The 15,399-nt window shown below is 40.5% G+C and overlaps 1 protein-coding gene across 3 annotated transcripts in view; it reads left to right on the top strand.

Annotated features, from left to right (window-relative positions):
- P4HA3 (prolyl 4-hydroxylase subunit alpha 3) overlaps positions 1-15,399 on the top strand; it is a 72,792-nt gene that overhangs the window by 2,227 nt on the left and 55,166 nt on the right. For 2 of the 3 annotated variants that reach the window (XR_008703085.1, XM_055549071.1), the window contains exons 2-4: positions 6,330-6,472; positions 7,487-7,710; positions 12,685-12,834. Coding sequence is in view for 2 of the 3 variants with exons in the window: in XM_055549071.1 (XP_055405046.1) it covers positions 6,330-6,472; positions 7,487-7,710; positions 12,685-12,834 (517 nt within the window). In the remaining variant the exon portion in view is untranslated. Of the gene's footprint in view, positions 1-6,329; positions 6,574-7,486; positions 7,711-12,684; positions 12,835-15,399 lie in introns of those variants that run through there. The other variant, XM_055549073.1, reaches the window with a different exon arrangement.

Below are 15,399 nucleotides of genomic sequence, written 5' to 3'. Positions count from 1 at the left end.
TCGCAAAGAGTTGGACATGACTGAGCAGCTGAACTGAAACTGAAAATACAATCAACAAACTCTACTGTAAGACTTGGAACACTGAGGCACGGTAATCATGTATTGACTCTCTCAAACAGTGAAAGATAAATGAGTGGATATAACACCGTGGTATGAATATGTGCTGTGCACCTTCTTTTGGGAAACTGAGAAACTCACAAAGTGAGAAATGGGTGTAACCATATAGTTACTTGAATATTTAATGCTATGTAAATATCCTGTGACCCTCAGCTGAGCTGGGACAACAGAGGGTTATCTCACAGTGTGCTGCTTATAAAACTATGAGTGAGTGTATGTGGTAGTAATACTGCTTCCAGGGCATATGGGAAGAAGGTGTGAGGGCCACCATGGCTATGTGGGAGAGCCCATGTAGAAGAGTCAGTGAGTGTGAGGAAGTATGTGTGAGAGATCTTGTTTGTGACTCAGTGGTAACTGAATGATGATGTAATTTGGTACATGCTGTTAAGCATGTAGCTTGTATATAAGCAGTTGTATGCCTGTTTAAATTTACTGTTAGTTTGATCTCACAAGCTAAGATCCCACAAGGTGCATGGTGTGGCCAAAAATAGCTTGATAATACACACACACACACACATATACTATATAGTGTATATACATGTGTATTAATTATAATAATCTGCTGTGCTCAGTTGCTTAGTTGTGTCTGACTCTTTGCGGCCCATGGACTATAGCCCTCCAGGCTCCTCTGCTTATGGAATTTTCCAGGCAAGAATACTGGTGTGGGGTGCCATTTCCTTTTCCAGGGGATCTTCCTGATTCATGGATTGAACTCAAGTCTCCTGCCCGTCTCCCAAATTAGCAGGCGGATTCTTTACCACTAGCGCTGCCTTGGAAGCCCAATTATAACAATAAATGATAATTTTAATAATTCTTGTCATTCTTTGGAGTAGCATTGTTGCCTGGTATTCTGTGGACCCATATTTACAGAGTAAAATAATTTAATTTGGGGAATCCCTGATGGTCCAGTGGTTAGGACTCTGTACTTCTGCTGGTGGGAGCCAGGATTCAATCTCTGATAGGGAGAACTAAGATCCTGCAAGCCGCATGGTGTGACCAAAAAAAAAAAAAATTCATTTTGTTCATAATCCGTATTCATTGGAGTCCAAGTTCATTGGTGGAAATAGAGGAGACTTTTTCCTTTGATTTGAAGCACCACCATGCTCCCTGCTGCCTGTGTGCTTGTTCTCATACTACTAATCTCTTTATTTGGGTGGCTCAGATTGAGATGGGGGTCAGAATCCTGATGCCAGGCTTAATAGGGAATAGAGTCAGAAGAGCGAGCTAGGGATGTTGATCCGAGTGGCTGGCTAGAACTCCCCCCGCCAACCTGCATGCCGGTCTCCTTTACCATCGTCTCACCATTGCCATTGTCACACACTTGTCACAGTGGGAGGTCTTGCACAAACCTTATCTCATTTGATTCTCTCTCACACAGTGTTTTGAAATAGGTTTGTATTACTCTTGTAAGCAAATGAGAAATCATTTAAAAGTGTGAAACCTACAATTGAAGTACCGTAATCCAAGATTATAAAATCTAGTAAGTAGCAAGGACTTCCTGGTGGCTCAGTGGTGAAGAATCCACCTGTAATGCTGGAGACACCGGTTCGATCCCTGGGTTGGGAAGATCCCCTGGAGCAGGAAGTAGCAACCCACTCTAGTATTCTTGCCTGGGAAATCCCACAGTCAGAGCAACCTGGCAGGCTCCAGTCCATATGGCCACAAAGAGTCAGACATGACTTAGTGACTAAACAACAGCAAAAAGTAAGTAGCAAAGCTAGGACTAGGACATAGTTCCTTTGATTGTTTCTTTCTATCACGCTATAATGTCCCTACTGCTTGCTTTGTATGATATGCCAGGATGCTGACCAAGCCCCATAGCTGTTGAGGTTTAATGGGCAGCTGGAGTACATAGTGGTTAAGAGTCTGGATTCAGGAATGTAACGTTTGTTAGAATGCTTGGCTCTGACCTTGGGCAAGTTCCTTTACCTCTTTAAGAATTAGTCTCCTAATCTGTAAAATGATGATAAAAATAGTACCTACCAACATGGTTTGTTGGAAGCATTAACCACCATATAAAGGAAAGTAGTAATTGCTCTACAAATGTTAATTCTTTATGATTGTTGTTTAAGACTTGCTGGTGAAGCTAGACACAACTTTTGGTTCTACACAGTAGCTAGGATTGTGAGAGCCCAGATAATAAAAAAGAAAGACTCAGAAAAATTCTAGAGTCTCTTCCCATATGACTTATGAACATTTAATTCCAGAAAGCTTAGTTTGATAACTTAGAGACTGTCTGTTCTCTAGTCACTGCTCTAAAACCTGGTGAAATATTTGCTTTTTAAAACAAGAATTCTGGCAGTTCCTGCTCATTTTCCTATACTTGCAATCTGGTGATCTAATGTAACTTGAGATGTTATTTCTAAGGGGCCTAAGTTGATAATTCTTTGAATTTTTAGTTAGAAATTAAATATTTTTTGATATTGAAACTATACTCCCTTCCCCAAATTGATGAATAAAAATTATACTAGTTACAATATATATAGCTATGTACTAATATAGTATTATGTATACTCATCATATAATATTTAGATAGTTAACCCCTAGCTTCTTTTGTTGTTGCAGTTTTTAAAAAGTATCAAGATTTAGAAAGTAGTATCATCAGCAATGACTTCTATGCTAGGAATTAAGCATTCAGAATGTCTCAGGAGAACTGATACAAAGCCATTTCTGAATTCCAAAGGAAAAACATATTGAATTAAAACAGCCCATGTATTGTGGTTGGGTAACCTGTCCCAGGCTATGTTTAATACAGGGATTGGGTTGCAGCTTTTATGTGCAGATTCTTGAAGGAAAGGATCTGATTTTCCACTCTCAGCAGCATTTGTTAAAGCAAAAAAGCTGTTTAGGAAACCCTGAGGTTTGAATTCAGCGTCCAGTAACTCGGTCTCTAAAAACCAGCTATTGGCTTAGAGGCTGGGCACAGGGCCAACGTTTGGATTCCAAACCAGCCTCAGATATCTATTGATAGGTTTTTTCTTTTTTCTTTGTGTGACAGAAAGATGACGTACATGAACATTGAATTGAATTATGTTCTTCAGTAGAGATCAAACCTCTGTCCTAAATAAATTGACGCCGTAATACAAAGTGGGATGTGAAGAGAACAAGGAGATGGTACCTTTGATCTTCACCCCTCTGCCATGCTTCCTTTGCACCTCAGTTTCCTCCGAGGCTTGTTATATTGGGTTGACCAAAAAGTTCGCTTAGGTTTTTCCATCAAGATGTTATTTTTTGGCCAACCCGATACATTAGGTCTCAAGCACCAGGTGAGGAGTTTGTTTATTCAATTGTGGAAAAGGTGATGGAAAGAAAGAACAGAATGGTTGTGCCGAAAGCATCCATAGAGATCTTCTAGACTAGACCAGGTTTACCATTTTATAGGAGAGGAAACTGAGGGATAGCTAGAGGCTGGGTAGGATACCTCTCACGTCTCCTCCCAGCTCCTCTCCATGCAACTGTCTTGTAGAATCCCTGCCACTCAGCCTCAGTTGTCCCTGGACACTTACCCTTCAGTCTGAACTCAAGCCTGAGTCTCGGCTTGTATTTTCGTCTAGCAGTGGAATATCTTTCACTAAGTAGTTCCATATGGAGCTGAAGCAGAAAATAATGGGTATTAAAAAAAAGTCCTACACCCTGGAGGCTGGTTTAGTTTTAAAACCCTTGAGTAGGTTTAATTTTAAACCCCCCCTGTCTTGGGGATCAGAGATATCCTGGGACTTAACAGGCTTCCTGTTTCCTCCCTGGGGCACCCAGGAGCAGACTATTTGTCTTAGTTTATGCTTGAATTGAATATTTGGCTCACTAGAAGCATCTCTACCCAAAGCAACTATTCTGTTTCAGGCTGTGTTTATAGTTGAGGCCTCACCCTTGAGAAATCCTTAAGTCAGACTGTTTCAAGGGATTGAAATCCTGCACCTTCCCCCCACCCCACCACTCCCTCTATTCCTCACTTCCATCCCTTTCGACTCACTGAAGTCCTCCACTCTGGCCAGAAAATTCTTCTATTCTCACATGCTCTTCATACATTCACTTTGCACCACGCACTTTTTCTTTTATTTCTATTGTTGTTATTGTATTGTTTTTGAAAATAATGTTTAAAACAAAGGGAAAAAGTCTTAGAGGGCAGGACTAGAACTCTTAAGTCTGTCTTACTGTAACTAATAAGTTTCAATAATATAAATCCCAGTAGGGAATTAGAAATGGGATAACCATAGTATGCCAGGAAAGTAAACAGTTCTCTCTTAATTGTAGGAACACTCTTATAGGACATTGAGAAGGAGAGAAATTAATGAAAAAGATCATCACTTCTGGCCCCTACATTTCTGCCCCTTTACTGCAAACGTTGGTAAACCAGAAAGGTTGGCAGCATGCTGAGTAACACACCTGTTCATTCCCCATTACAACCTTCACCAGTTTCTGTATGATTTGCTTCCTAAATATCTCTTGAAACCATTCCATTCTCTGCCCCCACATCACTGTTTTGGTTCAGACTGTCCTATCTCTTGCTTACAGCCTTGAAATGGCCTCCTAACTGGTCTTTCTGCTCTGGTAGTAACCCTGCCACTTCTAACCCCTTCTCCTCACCCTCTCACAGATTTCTATATGTAACATATCATAGTCCATCCCACTCTCACTTAAAACTTTTTGCTACTCCTAATTGCACTCAGGCAGAACCCAGATTTCTCAGCAAGGTATATGAGTTACTCCTTGCTTCTCCAGTCTAGTCTCCCCATCCTCCTAATACACTGCGTGCTCCAGCAATACTCAACAGTTTGTAATTTCCCTACTGCTTCTCTCTGTACTTTTACACATGTTGAACTGTCTCTGCCTTCCTGGAAGGAGACCTCCTTCTCCCTTCCTCATTATTTGCTTTTACCCATCAGTCTCAGTTTATTATCTCCTCTGTGATACCTACTGTGATCTGCTGTGGCGGATCTGTGTACCTTCCTCTAAGCTTTGTTCTTAAATCTGGGGTTGCATCTGGGGTTGTAATGTAATTATTTGTGATCTCAAATGTTTTGAGATCAAGGTTATTGTCTTATTCAAAATTTTGTACCTAGCTCATAGAAGAATATATTTCATTCATTCTTTCATAGAAATATATATTGAACTTAGGAAAAGGGTGATAAGAGGAAATTCCCTGGTTCACTGATGTGGCCCAGGTTCAGTTTCTGGTTGGGGAACTAAGATCCTACACACTGCACGATGTGGCCAAAAAAAAAAGTGATGAGAAATCAGCTATTTTCTTGTTCATGAAATTCTTGATCATTGGACCCTGTCTTGCCTTTTTATCCCCAGCTTCCAGCATGGAGTTTGACTTCTAGAAAATGACTTACTGAATGATTAAATATATGTCAAGCCTCTGCGCCTTTAGATACATTGGTCCCTCTTGGCTCAAAAAACCCACTCTCCTCCCTTCTTTGTTCTGACTCCATGGGAAACAGTATGGCAAAATCAGTCAAGAACCCCAGCTTCAGAGTCAGCCAGGCTTCAGTTCATTCCTGGCTTTGTTGTTTACCAACAGCATAGCCTTGTTTCAGCTTTCTGTTCTGTAAAACGTGCGTGATAATATCTATTCTGAGCAGTTGGGGCAGGAGGAATTAAATGAGACAATATGTTTAAAACACTTAACAGGATGCCTAGTACATGGTAAGGGCTCAATAAGTAGTAGCTATCAATATTTTAACCAGTCCTTCCAAACTCAGATTAGGTGCCATATCCTCCGTAAAGTCCTCCCTTACACCGTCTAACTCCCTCCTGGGTCAGATGCCCTGCTTACAGATTGCCAGAGCATTTCATAGCATTATATGCTCTCTTCTCTCATAGCACGTACCACAGTTATCGTAATTAATTCAACAATGTTTTTTAAGCTTCTATCAGATTCTAAGTTTTGATTATAGAATAATGAGAGAAAAAAAGATTTTCTTATCTGTAACCTCCTTGAGAGCTCCACCTTCTCTTGCCTTTGGTTCTCGAGCATCTAGCATGATGCCTGACATATAGTGATTGACCAATGGAGACCGACTTGAAGGAACAAATGAGTGAACCTACTTTTGTTGTGTTGATAGTTTTCATCCTCTTTGTTCATGTTGCTTAGAATATTACATGAGTCTCAAGGGGTTCAGCATTTCATTTTTAGCTACTCTAAATGTGCCTTCACTTGGTAGAGCGCTTGTATCAGTGGGTGAGGTCATTCTACCCCTCTCTTTCAGATTCTATCACAAGGTGCTATCTTTACATGAAGATTCAGCAACCCCTGTGTCTAACCCTCTGCTTGCATTTACTCTCATCAAACGCCTACAGTCTGACTGGAAGAATGTGGTACATAGTCTGGAGGCCAGTGAGAACATCCGAGGTAATGAGGAGGAGGGCTGGAGGGTAAGAGAAGATTCTATCTCCTGACTCAGTGGAAAGGAGAGAGATTCTGATGGGATGTGATGAAGGATAATGAAGTGGGTAGGTATTACTTGATCTCCTTAGCTCTGTTACAAAGAACTAGGTTCTTTTGTTAATATGTTTATGCAATTATAATTATAAAGCAATTTTGTATCCATTATCTCATTTTTTAAAAAATACTTTTTTGGCTAAACTGCATGGCATGTGGGATCTTAGTTCCCTGACTAGGGAGTGAACCCGTGTCCCCTGCAGTGGAAGCATGGAGTCCTAACCACTAGACTGCCGGGGAAGTGTCTCCGTTATCTCATTTGATCTTCACTCCAATCCTGTGAAGAACTATAGGTTATATCATCCCATTTGCATATGTGTAAAAGTGATGTTGTCTATTAATTTCTGTTTTATTAAGTTGCCACTACAGTGTTATCTGTAGTAAGATCACTTTCCTAATTTACTCTACTTTGTACTTGAAAGGCTTCCCCTGGGGCTCAGCTAGTAAAGACTCTGCCTGCAATGTGGAGACCTGGGTTTGATCCCTGGGTTGGGAAGATCCACTGGAGAAGGGAAAGGCTAACCCACTCCAGTATTCTGGCCTGGAGAATTCCATGGACTGTATAGTCCACGGGGTGGCAAAGAGTCACATGCGACTGAGTGACTTTCATTTTCATAATTGAAGAAGTTTCTCGACTTTGGGGAAGTTAAGAAGAAGAAAAGTTTTCCCCTCAAAAGGCAAGACTCCCGGAGACAGATAGAATGGAACAACATGATAAAGATGCTTAGTTTTTACTCTGAAATGTTTATTCCTCATTCAGAAGATTTTATTACCCTGGGAACAAAATCAGATAAAACATATCTTTGCTCATGAAAATATTATGAGCTTAGTGATTATAGTAATTAAGGTGATGATGCCTTGCTGTATCAAATGCTCACCGCCTGTTTTTTGAGTGGTGGATTGACGCTTTCGTGACCTCCACAGCTCTCAAGGATGGTTATGAGCGGGTGGAGCAGGACCTGCCAGCCTTTGAGGACCTCGAGGGAGCAGCAAGGGCCCTGATGCGGCTGCAGGATGTGTACATGCTCAATGTGAAGGGACTTGCCCGAGGCGTCTTCCAGAGAGTCACAGGCTCTGCTGTCACTGACTTGTACAGTCCCAGGCGACTTTTCTCCCTCACCGGGGATGACTGCTTCCAAGTTGGCAAGGTAATGGTATTCAGAGAGAGGGCAGATTGTTCAGCTCTCTTTCTAGGGGATAAAATCACTCTACTCTGATTGCTGTTATTAATACATATTTCTAATTCTGCCAGCAAAATTGGAAGTTGGGCATTATCTCCATTTTCAGATGAGATGAAGAAACTGAGGTTCAAAGAGGGTAAATGACCTGCCTAAGGTTACACAAGTTTAAGTAGAACTAAATTTTGAACCTGTGTCTTTTAACTCTGAATCCCATGCTGTCTCCGTAATAGCTAGGGTGATCACATACTTAAGACACTCTTGAGAGTGAAGGAAGTGTTATTAGCCAGGCTGACAGACATAAAATGGGACTATCTTGGGCAAAATAGCCCTTTGGTCACCATAACCATAGCACTCCACCAGTAGATGGACAGCCAAGTGGAAAGGAGAAGCAAGGTCAAAGGATGCAGGAATGGAAAGGAGATGGTGATGTGAAGGTAAGATCATGGAAACTCAGCCTCCTGGGACTTTATGAAATCCCTTGCAACATTTCCTAGCCACTTAGAGATACTAAATTAAAGTAGTGCCAAAAAACAAACCATTTGGGAATTCCCTGGTGATCCAGTGGTTAGGACTCCATGCTTCCACTGCAAAGGGCATGAGTTCAATCCCTGGTCAGGGAACTAAGATCCCACAATCCAAGTGATGCAGCCAGAACTAACCCCACATTGCCATAAAATTGTTTGAGAAAATAGACTTTAGGAACCTTCCATGTGAGATATTTAACTGATCTTTGTTCAGAAGTTTTGAGTACACTTGAGGTTATTTTACAATATACTCTTTGTTAGCTTTGCCCAGGAAGTAATGGAGTAAATCCTTTTTAATTTTGAAGATGCATACTGCAGGAAAGTGAATTTTCCCCAGCCCCTGCAGTATTCGTTAGCCAATCTGAGAGAGGGCCTCATGTGTCCTAAATCCAAGTTTTGAGACTACATCCTCCAAATTAACACAGAGTGGGTTGCCCTAAGCCTCTCCATGTATAACTTTTCCTTTTCTGAGATCCTAATAGAATCAAGCTCAATCATCATGTTCATGGCTAATTTAAAATGAAGTCAGTTAAAGCAGTTCCATATTTGGTACCAATATATGCTTCCTTAGTGAGGCTTTTCTGAGACTAAAACCATATGTTGAAAATTCAGTTAAGTCATTTCCTGAAAGTCTCACTGACAATCATCATTTCCGTATTTACTTATTTTGAAAGATAAAACATTTCAAATATAATAAAAGTACACATAAAATAAGCAATTTTATCTATAATTGAGATGGAATATATGTTCAAATTTTGCTGTATTTGTTTCAGATTTTTTTTCCAGATTTTTAAAAAAGAATGTAAAGATAGCCAAACACCCACTCCTATTCCTTCTCACCACCCCAACCCTTTGTATTCTCCCCTTGCCCAGGTACCAAGCGACCACTGTCCTGAACCAAATAGTAAGTGCTCTTGAGTCACTTAGCACCGTGTATCTGTGACATTTTATCCATGTTGCTGCATTTATCAGTTCAGTTCAGTCGCTCAGTCATGTCTAACTCTTTACGACGCCATGGACTGCAGCACGCCATGGACTGCAGCATTTATCAGTAGTTCATTCTTTGCTATTGCTGAATAGTATTCTGTTGTTTGAATACACCACAAACTGTTTATCAGTTTCATATTGATGGATTCTTAGATTTGTTTCCAGCATCAGCTGGAATAACATTGCTGCTTTATATGATGTTTCTTTCTGTGGACATTTGTGTTCATTTCTCTTGGTTAAATACCTGGGTTGAAGAATAAACGTGGATAATTATTAACATGTAGACAAGTCTGTTTTATCTACATGCCCTCAATTCCCTCCTCTGTTGATTATTTTAAAGCAGATCAGTCTTTTCTTCTGAAATGCTTAATTGTCTAGTTCTTCTGTTCCACTGTTGTGTCAGTTGACTCTCGCTCATGGTCTGTTATTTCCTGACATAGTTTATCATGTTTGATCATGAGCTTATTTTTAGCAGGATTCCTCCCCCACCCCCCAAATAGAGTCTTTCTGCCCAGAATTGTGGGAATATCCCTTCATAAAGTTTTGGATTTTCTTCTTTCAGGTACTCTGTGGTATCACTAGTCTTAGAGTCCTTTCTTTTTCCCCCCTACATTACATCCCCATGACTTATTTATTTTATAACTGGAAGTTAATACCCTTTGACCCCCATCATTCATTTCACCAACACCCTACCCTGGCCTCTGGCAAGCAATCTGGGTCCTATATTTATGGGCTTGGGGGTTTTTGTTTCTGCTTTTTTTGTTTAAGATTTTATGTGTAAGTGAAATCATATGATATTTGTCTTTCTCTGTCTTATTTAATTTAGCATAATGCTTCAAGGTACATCCATGTTGTCACAAATGGCAAGATTTCATTCTTTTTAATGGTTGAATTATGTGTGTGTGTGTGTGTATCATTTTATTCATTCATTCATCTATTGATAGACACTTAGGTTGTTTCCATTATCTATTTCTCTGAATTGAAACCAGACAGAAACAAACCAACTTTCTTATCTCCTTGTGGCAGTGGATAGATTATTTTTCTGGTCAATTATTTCCCTTAAAGTGTAGTTTTTCATGGGTTTCAGTTTTATGAGTGTGTCTTAAATCCAGTTTTTAAGTTTTTTGAGGTCTACAAAGGCTCATGTACTGTCCTCCTGTGAACATTATAACCTCAGATTACTAAGTATGGAGGTTACTAGGACTAACACCCACCCCATCCCAGGCAGCTTCAGCATCTGCTCATCAGCTTGTTACTTGGATTTTCAGCTTCTCTTTTATTTCTGGTACTTGGATATTTCCCAATCTTTCTAGAAAATATATGATTAAATACTTTTTATATTTTATTCAAAATTTCTAAGTCTTTGTGATTAGGGATGGATTCCAGTTACCTGTCTGCCATGTTGCTAAGACTTAAAGTTCCTCATAGAAATCTTAATTAAATTGTTAACTTAGCAGGAAAAATTCAGTCATTTTTTGGTTATTCTTCAAATTAATGTTTTTCAAATAGGAAACTTAAGGACCAGAAAGATGACACAGCAGGCTAATGGCAGATGGGGGTAGGAATGAACTTGCTGTTTGGGCAGCAGAATTGCAGTATCTCCAGGTTCTGCTGTTTTTCTGCCTGTGGGGAATTATGCCTAAATTAGATCATTTTGCAAGAGGCCTTCCAAATCTGTGACTCTATAATTCCATGCTGTTTCTGACATCAATTTCCAGGAAATTCCACCTGCGGGTCTGGTATTCTAGTTAACTGTAAGCTCTTAGGAGACAGGAGCTATGTCTAGTACATGTTGCCATAGTCCCCATTTTCTGACATTTAACGAGCTATGAGAGCTATTCACTGAGCTCTCATAGCATTCCAGTGTCCACCTTCATTAAGGTGTCTAATGCATTGTATCATAATTACTGGTTTACTCACGTGCCCCTTGGTTGATTGCAAGCTCTTTAAGGCAGGAATCTCCACGTACATTATAAACACGGTAAATATTAAATAAATGCATTTAATTCATTAGTCACATTGCTCCCAATGATATCTTCCTAAAAACGTGACAGTCACAACTCTAATTAGTGAAGCCCATATAGCCTTTTTATGTTTATTCCCTGCTTCACTTTGCCTTAGACTATAGTCACAATACTACTTGAACACATTCTTGATTTTGGCTTCTGTTTCTACCATTCACTCATCATAAAATGCCCTTCATCCCAATCTCTGCTCATTGAAATTCTTTTCCTTGTTTAAGGATGGCTCAGATGGCATTTTTTTCTTAAATTCTATATTTTTTATTGGAGTATAACGTCCATGGTAGCTCAGATGGTAAAGAGTCTGCCTACGATGTGGGAGACCCAGGTTCAATCCCTGGGTTGGGAATATCCTCTGGAGAAAGAAATGGCAACCCACTCCAGGACTCTTGCCTGGAAAATCCCATGGACGGAAGATTGTGGTAGGCTACAGTCCATGGGGTCGCAAAGAGTCGGACACAACTGAGCGACTTCACTTTATTGGATTATTGGATTATAGTTGATTTACAGTGTTGTGCTATTTTCTTCAGTACAGCAAATGAATCAGTTACACTTAAATATATCCATTCTTCAGGTGGCACTTCTTCCATGAAGCTTGCTGAGATTCTCAAGTCTCCTCCTTTCTTTATGCCTCCACAGCACGTCATACATATTTCTTTCAAGTAATCGTGCCATTCTGCTCAGATTCTAGTTAGTTCAGTTCGTATTTCTCACCTCCCATTTTTGGCTGTGCTGGGTCTTTGTTGCTGCCCCTGGGCTCTCTCTAGTTGTGACAAGTGGAGGCTACTCTCTAGTTGCGGCCTGCAGACCCCTCATTGCAGTGGCCTCCCAGGTAGTGCAGTGGTAAAGAATGTGTCTGCCAATACAGGAGATGCAAGAGATGCAGGTTCGATCCCTGGGTCAGGAAGATCCCCTGGAGTAGGAAATGGCAACCCACCCTGGTATTCTTGCCTGGAAAATTCCATGGACAGAGAAGACTGGTGGGCTGCAGCCCATGGGGTCGCAAAGAATCTGACACGACTGAGCACACATATACCCTTGTTGCAAAGCATGGGCCCTAGAGCATGTGGGCCTCAGTAGTTGCAGTATGGGCTCCAGAGCATAGGCTTGGCAGTTGTGGCGCATAGGCTCAGCTGCTCCTCAACATGTGGAGTCCTCCCAGACCAGGGACTGGGCCGTGTCCCCTGCATTGGCAGGCTGGTTCTTAACCACTGGACTACCAAGGAAGTACAATATAAATTTTTTAAATGTTGTCTTGTATATAATAGATGCTTAGCATATTTAACTTAAATGAGTTGGAAAGAAAACTTGCCTTCCTGGGTTTCAAAGGCCCCTCACATTTTTGCATTGTTATTTTCTTGCTCTACCTGTGGACTCAACTTTAGTGATGGTACTTATGTTCCCTGCAGGTGGCCTATGACATGGGGGATTACTACCATGCCATTCCATGGCTGGAGGAGGCCGTCAGTCTCTTCCGAGGCTCTTATGGAGAATGGAAGACAGAGGATGAGGCAAGTCTTGAGGATGCCTTGGATCACCTGGCCTTCGCTTATTTCCAGGTAGGGGAGTAAGCAAGAGACCCACTCCTTTCATCACAGTAAGCATAATGCTTTATATCTGCTTTACCACTTTTTCAGCATTTTCATGTCTCTTAATTTATTTCATCTTCCCAATAGGACTGAATGTGTCAGGCAGGGCAGTTGTTTTATTATTTCCATATTTCTCATGTGAGTAAACTGAATCTCCAAAGAATTCCTAACTTGTTACAAAGTTCACAGAGGTCAGATTAGAGCCTGAGTCTATTTCTTCCTCAGTACTCTTTCCAATGCGCTGACTACTTTAAAATCATCATCTCCAATGTAGGAGGCGGTTTCTCACCTGTATCAGCAGCAGCTGCATTTACAAATGTTTAGTGGCTTCATAGTCAATGCAGGTCACTCTTTTGCACTCTCAACAATTCATAACTCTTGCCATGATATTGCCAATGTCAAGGAAGAAGTTTGATTGTTATCTTCTCCCATCTGCTGTCAAGTCCAACTATGACGTGAATCGTGTCCAGATACAGAGCTGGTGTCATTGGTCCAGCGCATCAGCTCATTGCCTCCTGTAGGTGTTGTTTTTCATTGGCACCATTGACCTGTGATCTGTTGGAAAGCTCATTTCTCTTCTTGTGGGAGCTGCCATCCTAACCCCACATCCGCCAGAGTTGTACAGTCTTTAAGAATAGGCTGGAAAAATCACTACAGAGTCAGTTCCCTAGGGTTTCCAAAACTAATAAACCATTTCTGCTCCACACATTCCTTTTTCTTTCCCCCTTTTCCTGAGAAAGGGAGGAGGATGTGGGTGGTCCAAACCTGTGTTTTGCTGCCAGGACAGATTTATTCTCAGTGCTGCAAATGGCCCTTTTCTTCTCATAGAAGTTCCTGGCTCTTTGATGTAAAACTTTCCAGGGTGCTTTTCCTATCTCTCCTGCTTAATTGCTATCAAAGCTGAAATAGAGTCACTGTGATGCAATAAAGGGTGAGAAGTAATTGAATTTTAATAGAAGGAAATGGAGAATTGATATGGAGACTCAGAGAAGATAAAGCAGCCCATTCTGAAAGATAGAGTTTTAGATACAATGTCTAATAGTTTTGGGTTTTTTTCCCCAGTGGTAACTTAGATTTCTCCTCTTCTCACTTGGAAACTCTCCCATTCTACAGTTGTGCTTTGTCTGGTAAACATTATTCATCTTACCAGGTGTAGCTCAAATGTCTCCTATTTTGTGAAGCCTTCTTTAATTCTCTTTAGACCCCTCAGACTCTCCTTCTTTGTGCCCTTATAGTGTGTGTGTGTATGTGTGTGTTTATGCCACAATAATAAAACACATTGGCATTGTCTTATAGGCAATTTCTGGTTCCCTTTTTACCACTAGTAAATTAGGGATAAATGTTCCTCATGGATTTTTCATTATCATATAAAATTGTGTATCTATATACACCACAAAAAGTATAATATATCATATTATATGTAGTACTATCATTTAATACATTTTCAAGATATGTTTTAGTAAAAAATCATTTCAGTAACTACAAATAATGAGAAACTGTGTGTAGTAACTAAACTCTAGGCTCTGAAGTCAGGCAGACCTAGGTTCAAGTTCTGTGAAAACTTGGGTAACTTACTTACCTCCCTAGACCTTAATTTTCTGTCTTTTTGTTTTAAAGCTTCAGTTTTCCTCCATGATCAGACTTTTCTTCTTTCTACTTTTTAAAAAAAAATACTTATTTACTTTTATTTATGTGTTTATTTGGCTGCATTGAGTTTTAATTGCTGGACTTGGGATCTTTGGTGCACAGGCTCAGTAGTTGAGGCCTGTGGGCTTAGTTGCTGTGCAGCATGTGGGATCTTAGATCCCCGACCAGGGATTGAACTTGTGTCCCCTGCACTGGAAGGCAGATTCTTAACCACTGGACCACCAGGGAAGTCCCTAATTTTCTTATCTTTAAAGGGGAATAATAATGATAATGTGGGAGTGTGGAAATAATTTTCCCTGTAACCTTCTGAGTTTTTGGCTGAGCCCTCCCTGTAATATAAGACAGATTAATAAGAGGAACAATAAACGTAAGTTAACCAGCATGTATACCTCCTGTAGACATGGGAGATATTGGGGGGCAGGGGATGAGTAACTCTCTGAGAGGATCTAAACCTTAATCTTAAATATGATGCATCCAGCTAAAGACAAAAGAAGGAAAGGTATGGGGGGGGCCAGTTCTGGGAGGTGACCAGACCAAGCAAGCAAGAGTAAGGCTGTTAGGTACCAATAGATTTAGGGTGCCTTCTCCATTGGTAAGATTTTCTTCTGATGTAGAGTCATCCTTCTCGTTCAGGTACATGGGGGAGATAACCCTCACAAAAGGAGATTTCCATTGTAAATATAAATTTCCCTTATGAAAGCGTAGCTTCTACTCTGGTTTAAAAAACTTCTCTGATGTTTCTCAAAATAATTAGCTCAAAATAATCCTTATGCCAAAGAAGCATATTTGAGGATGGCATATTCTGCTACCCTTTGTTGACTTAAAAAAATGCACAATGTGAGAGTTGTGCATCAGGTTTTATTTGGGGCAAAATGAGGACAGTAGCCC

This window comes from Bubalus kerabau, chromosome 15, assembly GCF_029407905.1.
Source record: "Bubalus kerabau isolate K-KA32 ecotype Philippines breed swamp buffalo chromosome 15, PCC_UOA_SB_1v2, whole genome shotgun sequence".
Lineage (NCBI taxonomy): Eukaryota > Metazoa > Chordata > Mammalia > Artiodactyla > Bovidae > Bubalus > Bubalus kerabau.
This window is presented reverse-complemented; position numbering and strand designations above follow the sequence as displayed.